The 23,556-nt window shown below is 36.0% G+C and overlaps 1 protein-coding gene across 1 annotated transcript in view; it reads right to left on the minus strand.

Annotated features, from left to right (window-relative positions):
- Positions 1 to 18,022, minus strand: part of GckIII (Germinal centre kinase III) — a 95,665-nt gene extending 77,643 nt beyond the window's left edge. Inside the window, exon 1 of the mRNA XM_074085329.1 lies at positions 17,577 to 18,022. Within this exon, the coding sequence (XP_073941430.1) occupies positions 17,577 to 17,591 (15 nt within the window). The 5' untranslated portion in view covers positions 17,592 to 18,022. The remainder of the gene's footprint in view (positions 1 to 17,576) is intronic.
- Between the last annotated feature and the right edge of the window lie 5,534 nt (positions 18,023 to 23,556).

Raw genomic sequence — 23,556 nt, forward strand, 5'->3', positions numbered from 1 at the left:
ATTAGATATATCAACATTAATGTATACCTTAAGATAGCAAAGTATGCCAAGCTATGACTTGTAATAATACAAAATGCAAAACCACGTTTGCATTCGAATGAATTCTACATTATCATATAAAAGTACGAAACGCAAAAACCGTGATCAACTTAATGAGTTCAAATCACAACGGGGGGTTCCACGACGCTCATAGCTTTAACTCTAGTCATTTGTAATTTTCTTTTAAATGTTTACTATTTGCGAGCAGTGCGTATGTAAGTTAATACGCTTATTAAATTTGGGTATTGACATGAGCTGTTCGCGGGTGTCAAATGAAAATCAACTAGCGTAAAATAAAGATGGTTTCGCGTTTCTCCAAGGTCGGACCAACGCCTCATTGCCTGTAATCGGCGTTGTAATCAGCATACATCGTTGCATTATTGTCTGCAGCCTGCAGATTCACACCCACACTGATGAAACACCGTTGAGAATGATAAATATTCATACGGGAAATTTAAATAGCTGCAACTTAAATAGCATTTGTTACAGCAAATTTGTGAAAGTACGTTCGTACCGTCGTACCTACAGCTTTAAGTTAGATAAATCAATCCTTACTCCGTCTGAGAAGAATTTGTTTATCCTCACGCTGGAAGTTCTGAAACCAACCATCTAATTTTCGGGAGTATAAAGTATGTAAGTATTAACTATCTTTATGATTTATATCAACAAAATTCATCCAGTCGGTTTAGCGTGCGAGAATAACAAAAAAATACTCACAAACTCTGGTATCCCTGTTAATATTTTTGGTATCTATTTCTCTTGTTAACTGTTAATTGCATGTGTTTTATTTACAATAAATACATTACAAAACACTGTATTAAATGCGAAAGTGAGTATGTCTATTTGTTTGTTATGTTTTCACGTTAAAGTACTCAAACAAAGACGATTTTTTAAAATATCAGACTAACGAGCAGACGGTTCACCTGATGTTAATTGATTACCGTCATCCGCCGAACCATCATCAGGACTGCAGATGCGTTGCCGGCCTTGCCAGAAATGGTATACTCGCTGTTTAAAGGTAGCCATATCGTAGTGAGTTGGAAAAACCTCGGCCGCCAAACTGTTTCATAAATTGCATGTGCGAGGTAAAAATAAACGCTTAAACTAAACGCTATATGATGAACCCGGGACCTCAAGCTTCATAGTCAGGTTCTAACCTAACCTAACCACTTGGCCATCCGGTCGTCCAAATATTTAGGTCAGTAAAACCTAGAATCAAACAATAAAACTCATCTAGGTTGCGTGCAAAAGACCTAAACAGCAGGTATACTAATACAATCATATACAATGCTAAGCCCAAGGCCGATTTGACACGCGAACGTAATTAACGTTGCGTTGCATCCGTTTAAAAATCAATCACTACTCGCGGAAGACGACCACGTTGAACAAAGTCATCCTTTCAGAATGCCACAATGAACGACAACTTGCGACTGTCATCTACCGGTCGCCCGCAATTCTCGCGATGTCGGTAGTCAACGCCTTGCTTTCCAGTTCTTGGTCGCCACTCGAGGACCTTTATCCTCCAATGCCCCCAATGGCTGTTATATCCTGTCTGTTCTGTACATGTATAAAACCACGTAAACTGTTGGGTGCTGCGCACGATTTTATTACAAGTCAGTTCCAAAATTAACCAGAACAGTAAGTTAAATATTTATAAATTCTCAAAAACCAATACAAACATTGATGAAAAATCTAGAACATTATCTGCCACCATAAATCACCTACGCTACGCTTTAATTAAAGGTCAAAGTTTTCATTAGTATTTTATTAAGGCAAGAACGTTGTCTTGTTTAATTAAAGAGAAAAGCAGCCATCGAAATATCTTCGATTCATAAATTAAAACAACCTTTACAGTTTTATCGATTTGTAGTTTGTACATGTCATGGGTACTTACTTCGAATATTTTAATCGTCTTTAACAACATAATCTTCTACACCTGCCTGAACTAACTTCAATCAATAATAAAACTGACCATCTCTCTTCCATTTCAGTTTCGTATTCAAACTCTTTAGAACAATAAGGACAGATCAAAAATGTTAATGAAACATGGGCAATGGGCATTAAAACGATTAGTAGATCGTACGGTGAGCACCATGTCATTAAAATAATTGTATGTCGCACACTAAAATCATGACCAAAATAAAATGACCGTTACGCGAGCAATTTATTAGTGAAGCACATTTCTATCACCGTCGGTACGTTATTAATATTGATGGAGCGGCCTCGGTAGTCGTATGAATATTTAAGGGCAACGTCGATAGTGCCTTGGCTTGGCTGGCATTTCTTAGATACTTCGAGTCACTGTGGAGGCTTGCTTAACCGAGCCAAGGGGAAATGACACCTTGAGCTAAGTATTTATCACTTGTGTTGAGAAATTTTACGTAGTTAGTAGGTACAGACATCTATTGAATAGTATTTTTCCATCGTATTTTGTCCGAAAATACACAATACGATGGAAATCAGTATACTGAAGTTAATTGAGAAAGCAAGATAAATACGAACTTTTCCGAATAGAATAGAATAACGCGGTTAGATATTTTTGAACAATTTGACAGTTTCGATGTTTATAATCGCGACTGAATCTTTGGTGTAATTCAAATTATTCAAAAAAGTTACTGGTAAAAATCTCATTTTTTAATGTATTTTTTTTGTTGACTATATGCATTGTCATCCATCGCATACGTAACGTAAGTATACCGAATTTCAATTCAATCTGACCACTAGAAGTATATTAAAATTAACTTGCTGGATTTGAAGCAAACAAAAAAATAAATTGACAAGGTGACATTTTTAATTAATATTTATATTATTATTATAATAATTATAATTATATCATAGTTTGGGGTCCGCCAGCCATCTCTTTTATGTATACGTGTGTCATTTTTTATTATTATTATTATTTTCTTTAAGTATTTCTTTTTCATTCTTAGGATTATGTTTTTATAATAGTTATAAAAAGTAAAATACAGAAAAGTACATCATCATCATCATCTCAGCCTATATATGTCCCACTGCTGGGCACAACCCTCCTCTCAGAACAAGAGTAAAGTACATACATACAAAATAAAAATATTATAAAAATCTAACCTAGTTTGCCCGCCGGTAACAGGGCAGGGCCCAAGCTACCGGTGGTCAGGGCCGCAGAGTGAGGAACCTGCGGACGATGCGTGCCGTGTCCAGTAGTACCGCCTTCTGTATCTGGCCCTTGATCCAGCCATCTAGCGAGAGTCTCTTGAGATGTTGGTCGAGACTCTTCGCTATTACTGTTTGCCGAAACGACTATCGGGACAATGATCGAGTCAACATCCCACATAGCAGTCACCTCGTGAGCCAAGTCAAGGTACTTGCTGAGTTTGTCCTTCTCGGCTGTCAGCACGATATCAGACTTATTGGCTACAATAGTCCTGTCCGTGATGACAGATCGATCCCAATAGAGCGTGGCACGACCATTTTCGTTGTATGTTTTTGTAAAATTATTTGGGATTACAGCAAAGTCATGTTATTTTTTTTGATCGTCGGAAAAGTAAATTTGTTCTTAAGTACTAAATTGTGTTAGAGCCACTTAACAGTTGAACGCAAAACTCTACCGTTTCAATATACGAGTCGAGGGCGTAAACAATGATCTTTTTATGTCCAATTCGATAAAGTAGGCGGCGATCATTTTGTTACAATACAAATAATATCGAAGCAATAATACCATGATATTTATTTCACCCTTCGTTTTCATGACGCGTGCTTATTTATTCAAGCCATCTTCTGACATTAAAATGTCTGTCGATTCAATTGGAATCAAAATACAGTGCTGCAGTGCCACAAACTCATCGGTTGTTGGTGGCGATACTGCTAAATTATATGTAATTGAAATGAATTTGACGACCTGATAACCCAGTAGTTATAGAACTTGATTACAAAGCTTGAGGTCCCGAGTTCGATCACCAGTCGGGCAAATATTTGTATGAAAAATACGAATTTTTAGTCTAGAGTCTTAGCTGTTTATACTTTACATTTAATTTTTGTATCTATTTATTAAGTATGTTTATCCGTGGCCCAATACAAGTTTTGCTTACTTTGGGTCTAGATCAATTGGTGTCAAGTGCCCTGTGATATTTATTTTATTTTGATATGCTGGTGGCATTAGTTCCAGTTCTTACTAAGTATCATTAACTTCCTGAGCCTGGTGGCGTTGTTGTATACACATTGTCATTTGATAGAGCGAGTAGAAAAAAAGACGTGTGGAATACAATTTACGTTTATATGTTCGATGTTTTTCATTCCCAGGAATAAAACAAAACCAGCATAGCATGAGCATGCTTAAGTGCCAACTAATCTGTTGCGTCACCGCAGGATATTCGCTTTCTTGGCTTACTCTAATTTAATACCATAGCAGTCTGGCCCTCCCCTTCGCTTCAATGTCGGTCATATACAGCATAATTTGGATCCATTTATCATTCTCTCAGTCCCCTTGCCCTGCATTAGACGTATGTAACTAGGTCCTCTTAAAAACATATTAGGATATATAAGCGGATTTACCTCTAAGTTCACACATTATGTTCTGTTATGTGAAAGTTTAAAAATTCTAGCTTTTGTGAACACCTATCTAGTACAATATCCCTTCTCTCGGACTCGATAGTTCACATTGATCACGAAGCAGCGACGCAGCGAGGTCAGAGGTGATTATTGATCTCTATATTGGTAACAAACTATTCTCTTGTTGGTAATAGGATAATCTAATAGATTGTCAGTTTGATCAACGATACAATTACTTAAGCTATTTGGACCTTATTGCTTTGTTCTATACCGCGTGATAATATGTGTTTCTGTTGGGAACTATAATACCTAACAAAGGAAACATTATGGTTATAAATGCTAGAAAGCTGTAATTTTGCACGAATATATATGTAAACTATGCCGATAAAATGGTACAGTCAAGGAATTTAATTCATAGGCCACCATGGAACCTTTTCAAAGGAAAAGTCATTACGACTTTCCTTGTTAATTGCGATGTCACTATGACGTTTACTGTGAAATAGCTCCACGGTGACCTGGACCGGTGACATGAATTAAACTCCTTGACCGTACAAAAAGAAAATTAAAAAAAAATTTTTTTTAGAGCACCTCCCATAGACGTTAAACGTCCAACCTTGTAGTGTGGGGTATCGTTGGATAGGTCTTTTAAAACCATTAGGGGGTTGCTAAAACGATTTTTCGATTCAGTGATTTTTTTGCAAAATAATCAACTAAAGTGCAAATTTTCATTAAAATCGAGCTTCCCCCTCTCTAAAATCTAAACCAGCGGGTGGAATTTTTTTTAAATTCAGGTTGGTACATTACAAGGAAAACAATAACGGTTAAGTTTTCTTGAGTATTATTTATTAGTAGTAGTATTGCTAAAAGTGGGCTCCGAAGCGGTAACGTTTCGTGTGCTCTGCCTACCCCATTTGGGAATACAGGCGTGATGTTTGTGTGTTTAAGAGTAAATAGCACCTAAGGTGTAAAATATACCTAAACTCCAAGTTATAATAGTACAAAATACGAAATCCTTAGATAAATATTATTTATTTTCTTCGTAATGGCTACGGAACCCTATTTCGGGCGTGTCCGACAAGCTCTTGGCCAGTTTTTTTAACTTTATTTATAGCCACGTAGGTGATGCTGAAGTGGCAATGGGCGGGGCACATTGCTCGCAGGACTGATGGCTGATGGGGTCAAAAGGTTCTCGAATGGCGTCCGCGGACCGGGAGACGAGCTGTCGGTCGGTAGGCCTCCAACAAGATGGAGCGACGACCTGGTTAAGATCGCGGGATCGCGGTGGATGCGAAAAGCACAAGACCGGTCTGAGTGGAGAGCCTTGGGGGAGGCCTATGTCCAGCAGTGGACGTCTTTCGGCATGATGAGGTGATGCCATACGTGTGACAAAGTAGAAAAATGGTCAGCTAACTTTACGGCTGACTCTGACCATACTAATCTATTTAAAAAATACTATTATCCAGCAAGACGACTAAATTGGCCGAGCTTCAGAAGCGTGTGTTGTTTGCAGTGTACATCAAACAAGGCTGTGTAACTTTGTTGCTTTGGAAATTATCCAAGTTCTTACGAGTTGACTTTAGATCGCCGCGTTGTTCTGCTCCGTGAGAAATTAACGTTCCTACGCAAACAATGTATGATACGCCAAATGGAAATTTCTAGTCAGTTGTTTTTTGTTTAAGGTTACGAGTGGCTCCTATGCAAATACGCCGACTTGTACTCGGCCTGGAGGGCCTTTAACTACAAGTTTGATGTTGATAAGTCCGGGTCGACGACCTTATGCGCACGACTGACTAACTGGGATTTTCTTAAACCGACAACATGGGAATATAACGCCTATTGAAAACACATTTTCGGTGACGAAAGAGTGACCGACTTTTGAAATCACATCATTCGAAAATACCATTTGAAAGTAGTAAAATTTGTGTGCGGAATTGTGGACAAGATCAATTAAAACTGTAATTTTTCCTACTATATTAGTACATATTTGAAATTGAGCACAATTTTCGAACGTAATAATATTTCCGAGAAATGTGATTTGGTCCTTGGCACGGGAGGTAAAACTTGTATAAAACCATAAAATGTTCAGTATTGTTCAAACAATAACCATCCACACCAAATAAAATGTAAAAATTTGATCAAAAATATCTGAACACGACAGGGTGTTCAAATATTTTTGATCAAATTTTTGCTTACAAGTTTATGAACTCGACTGTAAATTTTTACGTTATTTTCTTTCTTAAGTTGGCATGCGGACATAAATCCATCATCCAAGCTACCAGTAAGTACCTACTATTAACACCAATATTCGTGAAAACGAGTCGAGCCGAGAGTACACTCGAACCAACTGAATCGTGACCCACTGTGGAACCTTTTCGTAGAAAAAGTCATAGTGACATCGCGTTGCTTGACTTGACAAGGGAATTTATTATGACACTTACTGTGAGAACGTTCTACGGTGGGTCAGGAATCAAATGGTTTGACTGTACCTACAGACTCAAGGGGAAATCTATCCAACTTAAACAATGTCGAAGGCATTTCGTCCGGATTTTAATATTGATTGAACATTGAAGTTGTTAAATTCTCGTAACAAGGAATGCCTTTGGCAAATTCTCAAATACGGAGTTAAAATACTTAGAATTTCATTAAGTTTAGTGCCACCACAATGCAAACATCCGAGGCGCTCGAGCCCGCATTTAGTTAACGTGTTTATCACAGAGCGTCTAATCGAGCTGAATCTGTGGTTTATACGTATAATTTGCCTGATCCCGGTAGATCAAATTGTACAGTAAATGAAAACGTGCAAGACACTAACACCATTAGTTAATATCGGAACTACTCTCACTGGTGTACGTGTGAACGAGGCCCTACAAGGAAATCAGGGCCTATTTAGATAACAACTACCGCATACTGCAACTATGCAAGTAGGTGTACATGCCGCTAAAATAGGCAAGTTACAATTTCAAGGAATACTTTTATACCAAAAAATTGCAAGTATCCTAACCATAAAGTTACAAGCATACTACTACTATGTTAAATTCTCATTTATTTTACAAATGTTAACTACCTACTTAACTCACGTTCGTTCTTATTTTTATCTACCAGTATCTCATTACTGCACTCGCCCACTTCACTTAATTGCCAATTACCGATTGCTTTGATCCTATTTATTGTTTCGGGCTCAGATTTGCCCTTTATTATCCAAAGTACGTTTACTGCCCATAATTTGGTTTGCCAACAGGTGCTCGTAAAAAACGTCCATAAAAATAAATCAGTAAGTACCTACTCTTTCTCTATAAATGCACAATCAATAACATACAAAATGGACAAGATGTGAGCTATTAAACTCTATTAGTGGCACGCTCAGTAAATATATTATTAAAGACAGCCTACACTGCGGTAGGTTAATAAGAAGCTAGAATCGAGCGGGTTTAGTAAGCCCAATGAACGTACCAACTGCCTCCCTCCCCCCCCCTGGAAATTGTATGGTCTACAATATATTATGCCCCGTTTACCTATGAAGCAGGATCACTTGCGGGTGTTTGCCCTACACACTACATATACCTTGTGTTTCATGTAAGTAGGTTGTGCAAGGTCCGCCCGGATTGCTACCACCATCTTGCTCGCTAATCCTGCCGTGAAGCAGCAGTGCTTGCACTGTTGTGTTTCGGCGTGGAGAGTAAGACAGCCGGTGAAATTACTGGCACGTGAGGCATCCCATCTTAAGGTTGGCAACGCATCTGCAATACCCGTTCCAGATGAGATCTCTTACCATCAGGAGACCCACTTGCTCTGCCATCCCTAAGAAATAAGGTGTCTTTGTGTACCTAGTTTGTATGACAAAGCAAGCGCGAGCGATCTGACCTAAAAAATCTGACTTGCCCCCCTCCCCCCCCTAGACCGGAAGCTGGGTACGCCCTGCTGTGGTTAAATAAGCTTGCCAATGAAATGAAACTTAGGTCATACTCTGTGTGACTCCAGAGAAATCAAACGTAGCGCTGTTCTTTTTTCCGTTACGCACCTGAGTGGTCAAATGCTGCCTATGAATTGTGAAGCGGTAGATTATGCAGCTAATTCCACACATGAACTCGCTCGACCTATCGCCCACATCGAGGATCACGATGTCACTTCCGAAAACGTCACAACTGGCAACGTCGGCCTCAACGCACGAAGCGCTCAACTTGCCCGGAATAACAATCGCACCGTGGGAACTCGCTTTAACGCCACGTTTATTATGAAACGCCTCCACCGAGGATGTTTCACCTAAAGCTAAATAACCTTACTAAGTAGTCGCCGCTGCATAATAATAATAAACAGACCGTGTGAATTGATAACGGTGGTTGCGTCAGACGATGATTGCTGACATTATGTTCTGTTGTGTGATGTGATCCCGAAGTTAATCAGTTGTGTAATCTCCTATTATTCGAAGAGGAAGTCAATTTTCAATTATGAATAGGCTGCATTGGGAATCATTATTTATGTTCGTAATAAAAAAATAATAACAATAAACAACCTTTTTTTTAATTTGGTCTACCTATCGGATCTGGGCTGAAGTGTCTAACTCTTTCATAAACTAAAGAGCGAAAGTTGATCCGAAATTCACCTTTAGCTTTTTCGATGGCCGAATAAAAATGCAAGGAGATCTACAAACCACTATGAAACAATTTAACCGTGCTTTCAATTCACAATCAGCCCGCGTGGGAATTTAAAGCTGAAGTCCTTTCACTGTGGGGGAAACTGTGCCAAATAGTGAACCTAAATACTTGATCTTGAATGAAATATTATAAAACCTTAGCTTATCAAGTGCATCTTCCGAAAGGAATTATGTAAATGTAAAGAAATATTGACGACATGCGACGTGAGAGCGCAATAGTTGCAAAGGGTTAGCGATTGACGATAAAGATTGCATACAGAGTGCAGGGTCGAAGTACAGACGTACAATACCCCCGGAGGATATTGAACCTGCCACCCGAACACCCGCATAGCATAGGACGACGATAAAGCGCTTAAACAATGCAACGTCACAGCTAAACTAACTTTAAAGTGCGCCGAAAATTATCATATTTTTAAATTAGGAATTTTTCTATTCTCATTAGAATCGCGAGGGTTATTCAATATAACTTATTCATATTAGTTTGTGTATGTTTTGGGTTTAGTTAATACATATATGGGTCCCTCTGCAAAACAGCGTTTCGGGTTGCCAAATAAATTTAGTTTAATTTAGTTATGCTAAATAAATGGATGAAGTTCAATTTATACCCACCTACTATATTCGATACATGGTATTTTGGTAGTTAATATATTGATTCTTGTTTTTCGGTATGTACTGTTTGTTTTTTTTTTTAATTAAATACGTGTAAATAAATGTCTCTCTCCCTTTCTTTCTCATATATCCCACTTTCCATATAATATTATTAATGTCCGTATTTAGTCTGATCTGTTTTTTTGTACAGTTTTTTAGGCATGTTACAAAACGGAAACAAACAAATGGATGAAAATTCAAGAACACTTCTTTTTCTTTATAAAAATGAATAGTAATTAATTGTGATGCTGAATAAGAAAAACTGAGGATATCCTATATTCAAAAAAGGAATGATTAATTAAAGTGAAAATTCCCTTTACCAAAAGAAATGCTAAACATTCTCGCAACACAATAGTAATATTTTAAAATGTTGGACAGAACACCAATACTGAAGAGAACTTTTATTTGTACATTCAAATGAAACCTAAAACTCAAGCCCTAGAAATAACACTGCCATGTATATGGCATAGATATCTGTCGTATAATTTAATTTATCTTTGATATATTCAACATTTTATTGAATCAAGTATAACAAATATTATAAGCTTTAAATGGATCATTATCTGAAATTACGGCTACAATATCAATCTTAAATCCAGTGAGATTCTGATATTTCTACTGCAGTAAGGTGTTTATTTTAATATATATTGTATTGTATTGTATTGTCTTTATTTTACCACCACCTAATTTGGCTCAGGGACCCAAAGAGGGTCTTGGCCTCCGAAACAAGAACATGCCTTCTGTCCCGATCGTGCGCAGCCTCTTGCCAGTCGTCGACTTGGAGACGTCGCAGATCCGCCTGGACACTGTCCTCCCAGCGGTACCTGGGTCGCCCCAACCGGGCGGCGACCAGCCGGTCGTCCGACGTACGCTCTTTTGGCAGCCCGATCCTCTCCCATTCGTAGTAGGTGGCCGAACCAGCGAAGTCTGTGTGATTTTGTTACGCCGATGATGTTGGGTTCAGCCACCAGCACCTGGATCTCTCTGTTTTTACGGATCCTCCACGTGCCGTCGTCTCTCTCGACAGGTCCCAGGATCTTACGCAAGACCTTCCTTTCCGCTACAAGGAGTTGATATTCCTCATTTTAATACTTAATAAAAATTAGCCTTTCAAAATCATTATTTAAATAAATGTTTGCCAAAACCTGATCTTATCTTAATGTACCTACATAGTTATAAAGAAATAAAAACACTGTTAACTTGTTAATGATTTTACACAACAGGTTATCTTTTCTTTAACCAACTTCAAAAAAAGGAGGTTCTCAGTTTGACCTGAATGTATGTATTATGTTTGTCCGCGATTATCTTGCGTTTGACAGAACCGATTTTGATGCGGTTTTCAGTAAAGTATTTGTTACAGTTGAGTTCATAAACTTTTGAGCAAAAATTTGATCATAAATATGTGAGCATGACTCTATTTTTAACGGCGTAGAGGCGTGTTAAGATATTATTGATCAAATTTTTGCGCAGAAGTTTACGAACTCGACTGTAGGCACATAATATGTAAATGTGTATACGAATATATTTTATATACGTAGGTATTTTGTATTTAGGAGGTTTTGATATTTTAACCAACTTCAAGAGTTTAACGAAAAAATAGAACCAACTACAAAAAACATGAAAATAACCTTAAGAGCGTTTATACCTGCTGAGCTGGCAATGTTGCATTTTTGTTAGTTTTTCCATAAAAATTGAATGAAAATTAAAAATGTGGCCTGGTAGAACTGTTGTTTCTAATATATTAAGTTAATGTGTCTACTGCAATAATTATTAGTGATAAGACTTTTATTTTCTTTGAAAACCGTGAATAAACATTTGTTCGTTTTTAAAGAATATAAAAGTCTATATCACAAATAATCATTGGAGTAGTGATACTTAATTTTGGTCATTCTCAAATTCAGGGTCAAATAGTAGTACTATCAGTAGCGAGAGTGAATGAGTGATTGCGGTGCTCAAAATGTTCTAAACACTGTCACAATATGTCAATAAGGAAAGAAAGGTGTTTATTTGAAAAAAAAAACAATGTAGAAAGGCACAATTGTGCTTTCATGGTTCAGGATGCAAACTAGATTAACATATGGATATAGGTAATTTAAATTTCACAGATACTGATACTGAGACTGTTCTATCAGCCAAATATGTGGTCTACCACCCTAAAGTTGATAATCATTTGCATCATGTCATAAAACAATAATGCCAATAGACATGTCTGTCAACTTGAAAGTTCGACTTTAGCGACATATTCATTTGATAGGAACTTGTTTAAAAATTGGTAGACCACTTATTTGGCTGATGGTACCTACATTCATTGCACAAGATACAATAGCTAGCTAACGTGGACAACTATTATACATTCTATGTAGATTTAATCAAAAAATGATTTTAGACCTGCACATTGCATAAGTTATGCATGATTCTTCCATAAGAAAACAATACTTGAATTAGAAAAGTGAGAAATTTAAGAATTTTGATCTAATAGCTGTTTCTAAAACAAAATATTTTTAAACCTGCTTGAAAGAAAATTATAAGGAAGGCGAGGCCGGGGAAGACCAAAATTGACCTATTTTGACCAGTTGAAGGAGAGAGTGTGTGTTGTGTCATATCAGGAAGCCAAACAGCTGACTGAACACCATGCGGAGTGGCAATTACTCCACTGACAAAAGAGGAGCTCTTAAATTGAAGAAGAAGATGTAGCTGTTTATAAAAAATCAAATCATGACATTGGAGAATGTAGGTTGAAGGCTAAAAACCATTACAACACTCTATTTTATTTACCTTCACTCATCCACTTTTGCTGCTCACTATAATAGCAGGCAAATATTGCTCAAAAAAAATGTTAACACTAATATTTAACAAAGTGTAATTCAATTTAGACACACTGCTATATCATCCCAGCCTATATACGTCCCACTGCTGGGCACAGGCCTCCTCTCAGAACAAGAGGGCTTGGGCCATAGTTCACACTGCTATAATATTACATTATTATTAGACCCCGTTTTCGGAGGTGCAATTTGGTAGCTTGACAGTCTTTTAAAATACTAACTAAATGTTGATAATATTTCTTTACGATAATGACAGTAAGACTTTAATTAAACGTGTTTATTTTGTAAAATAATATTAATTACAAAATTAATAAGTATTAACATTTTACTCATAAATAAAAATAACTTTAATTAAACACAATATATCTTAGCTCTATTCATTTTTAGAAATATGTTTAGTAATATATTACCGAATATTAATAATAATATTGATAACAAATAATAAATAATATAATAAATAAATATTAATAATGTCTCGTAAATATATTACAAAAAATTTAATAAAAATATCAATAATATATCAACCATGACAATTAACAGTCAAAACTGCAATTATTGTGCCAAAGTCAAATATACTGTTTTATACTAGACTAGATAGACTTTGACATAATATATAATCCTAAAATGGCTAAATTGTAGATCCGACTGTAAATAGTCATGGACGAATTATAAGACATTTCTAAAAATGAATAGAGCTAAGATATTAAATTAAGTTTAATAAGTGTTTAATTTATTTACCTATAAAAATTAAAAATGTTAATACATACCTAATCATTTTTTAATTAGTCCTGTTTTAGAAATAAAGATGTTTAATTAAACTTTCATTATGGTAAATGGTAAAGAAAAACTATCAACATTTAATTAGTATTTTAATAGTAGATGGTACAAAAAGAGCATAAAACAAGGCATTTTACCCAAGACATTCATATAGCCACCCGAGCCGGTACAGAGAGGGTGGATAGACACTTTTGAGGGGAAAATGTATTTAATGCTCGAGTTTACACTCTGCTTTTCACTTCGATGGCAAGGAAATTATGGTACTATTCAATGAAAAATCAATTGTGTAAACAAATGTGGTGACTGACATTGACACTTGACTGACGACTGGCTGACTGACTGACTGACGTTGGCTCTAGTGATGTGAAAGCTCTTTAAGATACTTCAATCAGCAGTAAATAATTATTTTGAATTTACTCATATTCATTATTTAATGTTTTCCTAAGTTTAATTTTTAAAAAGGCGAATCACGTATTCTCTTAGTCCTGTTCAAGAGTCATTCACAATGTTTCCCTTTTAACTTAAAATGTTTAATAGCATTTTCACTAAGTTTTAGAATTATATCTTCAAATATATATACCTAACGTTTTTTCCATACAAACTTACACTCCCTTTTATACCCCTTTAAGGGTAGAATTTTTAAAATGGTGAAACATGTATATCCACATATTTTTTGACGTATATTTTCCCCAAGGTTTATGATGGAGTATTTTAGAATTGAAAGGGTCAGTTAAAATATGAATTAATTTAGATTTTTTTGCTGCTTAAGTAGCGTAGTAGAAAAAGGCAACCTGAGATATGTGTGCATAGGAGAAATTTGTATCTTGACTCCTGTCCAACCCCTACAGGTTATAGCACGCAGTACGGATTGCTGAGGACCTAGGTTCGATTCCCAGCGCTGGTCTCTTTTTCTGGTTTTTCTGTGCATCCATGTCTCAGTTTGTATTTTCGATATAATTTAGAAGAGGCATTTTTAAATTTACACAAGACAGGGAAATGAGAGTAGACACAGGGAAGTGATTCAAAATGATTTTTTGGTCCAACAATGGACTCCACAGTAAATATGATACTAGTAAATAGAAATCTACATAATTTCTACTATAATACTCTTTTATCGTCCAACTAGTGTTTACCCGCGGCTTCGCACACGTAAATCATTAGATCCAGCAGCTGAAATACGGGGTTTTTTAAAAATTGCCGTGGGAATTCCCGAAAATTAAATCGTTGTTTTCATTGACATTACATTAAAACAATCATGGTCAAATTTCATGACTCTAAGCCCAGCGGTTATTAGTTCGAAATTTTATCCCTATCTCGAGGGAATATCGAAATAAAAAGTAGGCTATGTTTTATTCCAGATGTCAAACTATCTACATACCAATTTTCATGACTCTAAGCTGAGCGGTTGTTATTTCAAGATTTTATCCCTATCCCATGGGAATATCGGGATAAAAAGTATCCTATGTTGTAATCCAGGTTATCTAAATTTTCGCCAAATTTCATCCAAATCCGTCCAGCCGTTTCAGCGTGAAGAAGTAACAAACATATTCACTCACTCACTCACTAACTTTCACATTTATAATATTAGTAGGATTAGTAGGATATAGTAGGAAGTAGGATAGTAGGATAGGATTAGAAACCTTTATAAACCTTCATTAAATAGTGTAACGTAACACAAATAATTAATATCTATGAATAAATTAATTTGCAGAGCCAGCCATAATTATCGGTAGATAAGGTTGGTTCAGTCAAATAATTAATTTTGTTGGTACAGCACTAAATTTCCAGAGACTAGACCGACCATAGACCAACTTCGGTGAGGAAAAAATTATCATGTCAATTTGACAAATATAACGGATTTTCGTCTTCCAATTAATTCTATAAAATAAACATATTTACACGATTATTTAATGATAAAATGATTGTTAAAAACAGTGGTGAGCTCATTGAGATGTGAATATGATCGGGATTGGCGTTCAAATGTAAGCAACTACGGAGTAATCGTGAAAAATGCTTTGTTTACACAATTGATTTTTTCCATTGAATAGTATTATAAATAGCAACAGTGAAAACAATTGTAAAAACTATGTCAATTTTATTTTTCATGCATTACTATATAATTATATTTTTTTTAGTTTTAGTGATTTATTTTGATTGATTTTTAGTTTTATATAAATAAAAAATGTATTAAAAAAATATAAAGAAACTTCTTTGTTTGTGGCTGTTGACTCCTAATTACCTTGGTCTTAGACAAAGATTTTATTTTATGCACTAGTGCATAAAAAGTCATTTTATGTCGCCTAGATCCAGCATAAACACCAACTTTACGAGCATAAGAAGTGAAAAATATTTTTTACCCATCCCCAAGCTGGAGCCACCAAACTGCACCTCCGATAAGGAAGGAGTCTAATTATTATTAGTTTTACATTGTTTGTTTGTTGTGCCCTTAAGCCTCAAAAAAAAATAGAAAAAAAAAAATTCTAAACAATGAAATATTTTTTAAACCTCAAGTCTACACTCTCTTTTAATACACCTAGTTCCACGTTGAACCAAACATTTCCAGTTTTATGATTTTGGAAAATATTTCAATAACAGTTTTTATGGCATAGTCCAAAACATTGCGAACGTACCATGGTTCGTCACCAAAGCAGAGATCCAGAACCTCGACTCGACTAACACACTCAACAAATCCGCTTATAGTCGTGTCCAGGACTGATTGCAGATAATTATAACTATAAAAAAAAAAAATTTTTTTTTCATAGTACATTCGCCAGTTATTCTTTTGATCTGTAATTTAGGAAGTAGGTATGTAAGGGCTTAGTACGAGTCTAAATTCTAAAAGATGCAAGGCTAAATCTTTGTCTAGATGTAGGTATGTGAATGAAAGAAAGAAAAATCATTAATTTGATATCTATAAGAATACTAAAGAACATTTTCACTTTTATTAATAAAATATCTGATACAGATACAATTACAAGAATATTATGTTGATTTGATATTTTAAGTGGTTTATTAACTGCTAATGGCAAAATATGGTTTTGCTAATTTTATGAATTAAATTGTTCCACATACTTTGATTTTAATGAAGCTCGATATTTCAGCACAGTTGCATATGCCATGATCACAAGACGAGAATTAATGAATAAAATTAGTAATTAATGCAATAGTCTAACTTGTTAAGTAATAGACAAAGCAATTAGTTGTTTAACTTGTGCCTACTGTGTCTAGCCTATATGCATTCTACAGCATGCCGCATACCACTCAGGATAAGAGGGGCTTGGATAGTAGTCCCCAAAGGGGCCCAGTGCCAATTGGCAACTTCACACACTACAAACTGGTCACTATGCAAGAGCTTAGCTGATTGACATTTGGGTAGCTTAAAAAAAATATTTTTTTGTTGATTTTGCCTCAAAGTTTTGGGTGTTGTGTGATATATATATTGGTGTCAGGTGTCCCATGATGTTTACTTTTTATTTATATTTAAAAAAATGGCTATTCACAGACAATCTCTAATTCTACATAATTACTGATTTCCGTCTTAATTCTATAAACAGTATCTTTATCAGATTACAGTATCTTTATTTTAATGTGATGGATTTAACATTGATAATGCAAATAATTATATTATACGAATGCCTGGTAGCATGATAGCAAAAGGTATTTTTACTGTGTGTGATAACTATAAACATTCCCTTACCTCATATGTAAAATAAATTTAAAAGTAGGTAAATTCTGATTTATTCTCACATAGACTTTTACAAACAACATTAATTTAATAAGGTATTACTGTGAACCAGTAAGAAAGAAACTACAGCATTAAATAATAAATCAAGCAGTAACTGTTATATCTTGTTGTTAATCAGGTCAGATGAAAATGAATTTAAACTGTAAATTCTGGAGGCAAGTAGAAAGAAGCACACGTGTAATATCTCTTCCATTGCAAAAGATTTATTTTAGGAGTTTAAAATCAATAGAAAAGAATCATAAATGAGCTGAGTATTTGGAGTTGTGGTGAGAAAAATCAACTATTTACATTAGATTAAAACTTTTAGTTTATAAGGCCAACAATATAGACAAATGAATTTATTATCATAATTTTAAAAGACACTCACCTCACTGAAGGCCATCACTGTGGCCGGGGGCTCTTGCAGTCCAACCTTCTCAATTTATTTTATCACAGTTACCAAAACAAATAGTTCACGCTTTTGTTTCCCAACATTGGAAACAGTCCCGACATCTAACATCCCCACGGCAGAAATACATCTGAACTCAGCAACTGCACTCACTGCGCAAGAACAAAATTTTAATTTTGACTAAAACGAAAACACCTGACCAAATCACAAATCACTGAAAGATTCAACATTCCTCAGGTGGGTTAGTTACACACCGATATTTTTTTTAAGCACTTGCAATGCTTACAACACAGTCACACTATTCTTAGATTTTAATAAATATTTTATTAGTCAAATTATTACAAAAGAGAAGTTCAAAAATGACACCGAATGCGTGAAATAACATCGAAAGAACTATCCAACCGGAGATGAACTCGCCATCTTGCTTTCATGTCATAAACAATGTTACAAGAGTAAAAAAAATAAATTTTTCCCTCGTCATTGAATTTTGTTACCATAAACTGGCAACTTTCCTCTCTTTATGGAAGCGTTCACTTTATCGAGTTAAAATTACTAAACCAAGCTAAATCATAATGAAAATTAATGACTAACATAAAATGGAAGAATAATAATAGTGTATCGTGAATAATCTTAATTACTTTAGTATAAAGTACCAGTCTAATATTCAATAATCAATTCAATCATCATAATAAATGTTGAACGTTCGCAAAATATCACGTTTCATTTTATTATGTTGGTAAACATGTGTGCCGACTAATTTTGCATGAAATTTAAATTGTACATCCACAGCTAATCATAATACTAGTAATCTTCCAATGAAATGGAAATCTTCCAAATTGTATTTTTTTTATTATTTTGTTTCAAAACTCGAATCACTGATGCTTGTTGGATGCACCCACAAAGAAGGGTGCGCTCAGCTACATGGCCTACCCTACATAGTGGGTAGGTAGGTAGGTATGTTACTGCTCAACGGTCACCAACGGCACAAATAAACTATCTGTGTTTTGTGCCGACGGCAAGGGAGATGGCATGACAATATGGGGGACTATTAGTTATTCTGTGGGACTACTCCGGAATTCGAAACTTTATGTTTGTGTCGTACCGTATCGTCCCTCTCACTTGTGTTAAATACGATAAGCGTGAGCGAGACGGCAAAATAACCTGGGAGGCTACTACGAAACTCGAAAATCGAAGTTCTTATCGTCCCTCTCACTCTCGTACCTATCCTACTAATATCTTACTTAATGTTATAAATATTATGTGAAAGTTTGTGAGTGAGTATGTTTGTTACTTCTTCACGCTGAAACGGCTGGACGGATTTGGATGAAATTTGGCGAAAAGTTAGTTTATAACCTGGATTAAAACTTAGGATACTTTAAATCCCGATATTCCCACGGAATAGGGATAAAATCTTGAAATAACAACCGCTGGGCTTAGAGTCATGAAATTTAATATGCAGGTAGCTGGATATCTAGAAAAACACAAAGATGACTTTTTGACCCGATATTCCCACGGGATACCTAAGGATAAAATGTCGAAATGACAACCGCTGAGCTAAGAGCCATGAAATTTGGTGTGTAGGTAGCTGGACGTGTGGAATAACACATATGCTACTTTTATCCCGATATTACCACGCGATAGGGATAAAATCTCCAAATAATAACCGCTGGGCTTAGAGTCATGAAATTTAGTATGTAGGTAGCTGGATGTCTAGAAAAACACATAGATGACTTTTTGACCCGATATTCCCACGGGATACTTAGGGATAAAACGTCGAAATAACAACGGCTGGGCTTAGAGCCATGAAATTTAGTATGTAGGTAGCTGGACCCCTGGAATAACACAGGCTACTTTTATCCAGACATTCCCACGGGATAGGGATAAAATCTTGAAATAATAACCTCTGGGCTAAAAGTCATGAAATTTGGTATGTAGGTAGCTGGATGTCTAGAAAAACACATAAACAACTTTTTGACCCGTTATTCCCACGGGATACCAGGGATAAAATGTCGAAATAACAACCGCTGGGCTTAGAGCCATGAAATTTAGTATGTAGGTAGCTGGACCCTTGGAATAACACATAGGCTACTTTTATCCAGACATTCCCACGGGATAGGGGTAAAATCTCGAAATAATAACCGCTGGGCTTAGAGTCATGAAATTTGGTACGTATATAGCTGGTCATCTGGAATAACACATACGCTACTTTTTATCCCAATATTCCTAAGGGAGTTTTGTAACTAAGGGACCCCATACATCTCTGTATTATTATTATTATTATTTTTTTTTATTTAACTGTAGTTTTTAGTAGATTATTTGTAATTACCTATTTTATTTTGAAAAAATGACTGCCAAGTTTCTTGCGGCGCATTCTTCTTGGCAATGATGGTCATTCCGAAAGAGCTGGTAGCTTAAAAAAATGACGTGTAAAAGTGCCCATTGCGGCGTATTTGCTGAATAAATGATTTGAATTTGAATTCAGATAGGATTTTTTTTTTAATTTCAGCACTGGGTTTATAGTCTTGAATTTTGTACAGTTATTCACAACACAAAGACCACGATATAAATTTTCGAAATTTTCAGGGGTCTTTTGTAAAATCCATATAATTACCTGACCGAATAGTTTACGCGTGTGAAGCCGCGGGTAAAAGCTAGTTATAAATAAATGCTTAAGTTCGGAAGTGAGTGTGAGTAAGTGAGTATGTTTAGGCAAAAAGTTAATTTATAACCTGGATAAAAACAAAGGGTACTTTTTATCCCGATATTCCCACGGGATAGGGATAAAATCTCGAAATAATAACCGCTAGGCTTAGAGCCATGAAATTTGGTACGTATATAGCTGGATATCTGAAATAACACATAGGCTACTTTTATCCCGATATTCTCACGGGATAAGGATAAAATCTTGAAATAACAACCGCTGGGTTTAGAGTCATGAAATTTGGCATGGTTGTTATAATATAACGTCAATGAAAACCGTACGATGTAATTTTAGGGAATTCCCACGAGAATTTAATAAAATCCCTGAATTTCAATTCAACTGCTGTATCTAATGATTTACGCCGCGGGTAAACGCTAGTACTATTTAATAATACAACAGCGAGAGGGACGACACGATACGAACTTCGAACTTCGGAGTAGACCTTGAGTAGGCCCTCTGAGCGTGTGGTCGAATATAACCCTACATACTTATAGGGCACAAACTATAAAGAGAACAAACGTTATATACTTACAAAGAGTATTATAATGTATGTAGGAAGGTATAAGGTTATATAGGGAGATGTCCAGGGGGGGACAGTCGCCTATACCGTACTAATTCATGTCGATAGCCGCCATCTCCTTTATCTAACCTAAAATAAAACAGATTGTTGTCGTTTGTTTCAGATAGATGTCACTGAAAGCTTGAGATCACAAAATTTTATTTATTAAAAAATATTTTGTCGTTGATAATTACCGCAAAAATGAACTTTATTTTCGAAAATTGACAATCGTATTGTATTTCTAATATAAAAGTCACATAATTGTATCCGCTCAGTCCGTTACAAATATTTTTTGTGTAGCAACCTCTATGTCAGGCCAGGCGTCTATTCGCGCTCAACAAGGAACAAGATGGCTACGTTGCAATCGAAACTCGTGCACATCGTCCACATAAAAGTAAAGACAGTGCTGCAAACGGAAAATTAAGGCTGGTTTAAACTTAAGAAGACTGAATTCAAGCGGTCTCACTTCTCTTTGCAGCCCTGTTTAGTTTTTATGTGGTTGAGCTGGGAAGCAAATCCAGTAAAGTAAAAGAATACCTGTGACTATTATAGCTATACGTATGGATGGATATATACATCAATGGTACTAGTTAGGAAATGCAGACGGCGCTTCAAAACAGTCTGCATGAATGAGACGAGAGAGGGCTCTCTTTTCCCCGTATATTATACTACTCTTTGGAGATGTCCTTTGCCCAGAAGCACAGCCAGAAGTGACACACAAATATTTATAGGCTAAGAAAATAAAATTTGCCGTACAGCGGCGTCTTTAGCCCATGTAGCGCCCGTGTGCAATTATTACTTTAGCGCCATCTAGGAAGTGCGCGGTCAAAATGGAATAGGTACAAAGTGCCGCGGCCGGCGCCCCAACACCGCTGCGCCCGTGTGCAACGCACACCCTGCCTGCACTATAGGTAAAGACGCCTCTGATCCCGTAGATCGCATTAATTTACAATAGAATATGTATTTAGTCGTAATTAAAAAATTTAAGAACTTTAAATATAGCTGACACCGTTAAAAAGTACCTACTCGTTTAAGTACCTAAGTAAGTTAGTTAAGTTTCCGAGGTCCTGCGTAAAATGCAACTTTTCGGGATAAAGGTCAAATGTAAGAGGTCTCATTCCTAATTTTGTAGCATCTACGCTATGCGTGAGATGAACCATGAAACTGTAATTCTGATATTGATAGAAAATCATTAACAGAGTCAACTTTTAATCAGATAATTTTGGCTTCGGAAGTAATTATGGCAAAATTTGAACGCAGCGATAAAAATTGACTTCAAACACGCACAAACGCTAGTTTCTTCTTATTGAATACCTATTTGATAACTTTCTGGAATTTATTAATTTAAAGGGAATAGAGGTGGTTATATAAAATCAAGACAGCGAAATTAAGCAAGACTGTTAGGAATATCATTTTAATCTCTTCTTCCTGGCCTGGCCACTCACTCTTCTCTTTTTAACCGACTTCAAATAAGGAGGAGGTTCTATGTTCCATTCCATCCAATGCTTGTATTTTTTTATGACAATTCTTTTTTTATTCGAAAGAGTATTCTTCTGAGGTGGTCCCATTGTCACCAAGTCAAGATCTGATGATGGAATCCTAGGGAAATCGAGGGCAAACCTCAAATTTTATAGGCACATCTACTTATTAAGATAGAGAAAGTATCATTTGGTAACCTGGACCTGATGAAGAAGACCGTAGATGACCAATAGAACTCGTCAAAGCTAAGTAATGCTCGCTCCTCTATAAACGATCATGATTAATATACCTACCTAGATAAGCGACGAATGATTCTTTCGAACTGATCTGATGCTGAAACGAGAAGGAGGCAACGGGACTCTGTTATAAATCAACGTAACTAAGCCGTGTTTGGGCTTAATGGAATTGTTGTGAGATGTACTTTGGCTACGAATCACTAAAAAGTATAAAGACATTTTTTTAACAATAAAGTAAAATCGACGGACTCCAAAAAAAAAAATAACAAAAAATGGAACCGACTACAAAACCCTTGAAAATATTTTTCTAGGTACCTACTATCTCGAAGTCGCGTAGTCGGTGACTCAGCACGACCCAGCAGGAGGGACTGAAACCCACAGTATGTAGTGTCTACCTCATATTGTTCCACTTCAGCTGGCTCGTGCTGAGGCACCGACTTCGAGCTAGTAGGTAACTAGAAAAATATTTTCAAGGGTTTTGTAGTCGGTTCCATTGTTTGTTATTTTTTAATTTTTTTGGAGTCGGTTTTAATAAGAGTCTTACATGTTTTAGACTATCCGCACGGTGTAGACGACATCATGTTCTCGTGATCATGGCGCGTGCAACTGTGCCGAAGTATCAAGTTTCTCTAAAATCATAAAAATAAGAGTTTATGGTGGATGAGACTAATAAAAGTCTCATGACTTCTCATTCACTACATAATACTTAGTGCTGAAGCTGTTAGTGGGAAAATTTGAGCCGTGAATTCAGCACCTTTAAATTCCTTTTTAATGTTGGTTGGCAAACAAGCAGGTGGGTCTCTTGTATTAAGCGAGTACCAGCACATATCGATGCGTTGTCAGTCAATAGATAATAATGGACTAAGGGGCTGTTTCACCATCCATTGATTAGTGTTAACTGACGGTCAAATGTGAAGCCATCTCTATTTGTTTTGTTCGAATAGACGGAGAGGGCATCACATTTAACCGTCACTAATCAATGGA

Source organism: Choristoneura fumiferana, chromosome 3, assembly GCF_025370935.1.
Source record: "Choristoneura fumiferana chromosome 3, NRCan_CFum_1, whole genome shotgun sequence".
Classification (NCBI taxonomy): Eukaryota; Metazoa; Arthropoda; class Insecta; order Lepidoptera; family Tortricidae; genus Choristoneura; species Choristoneura fumiferana.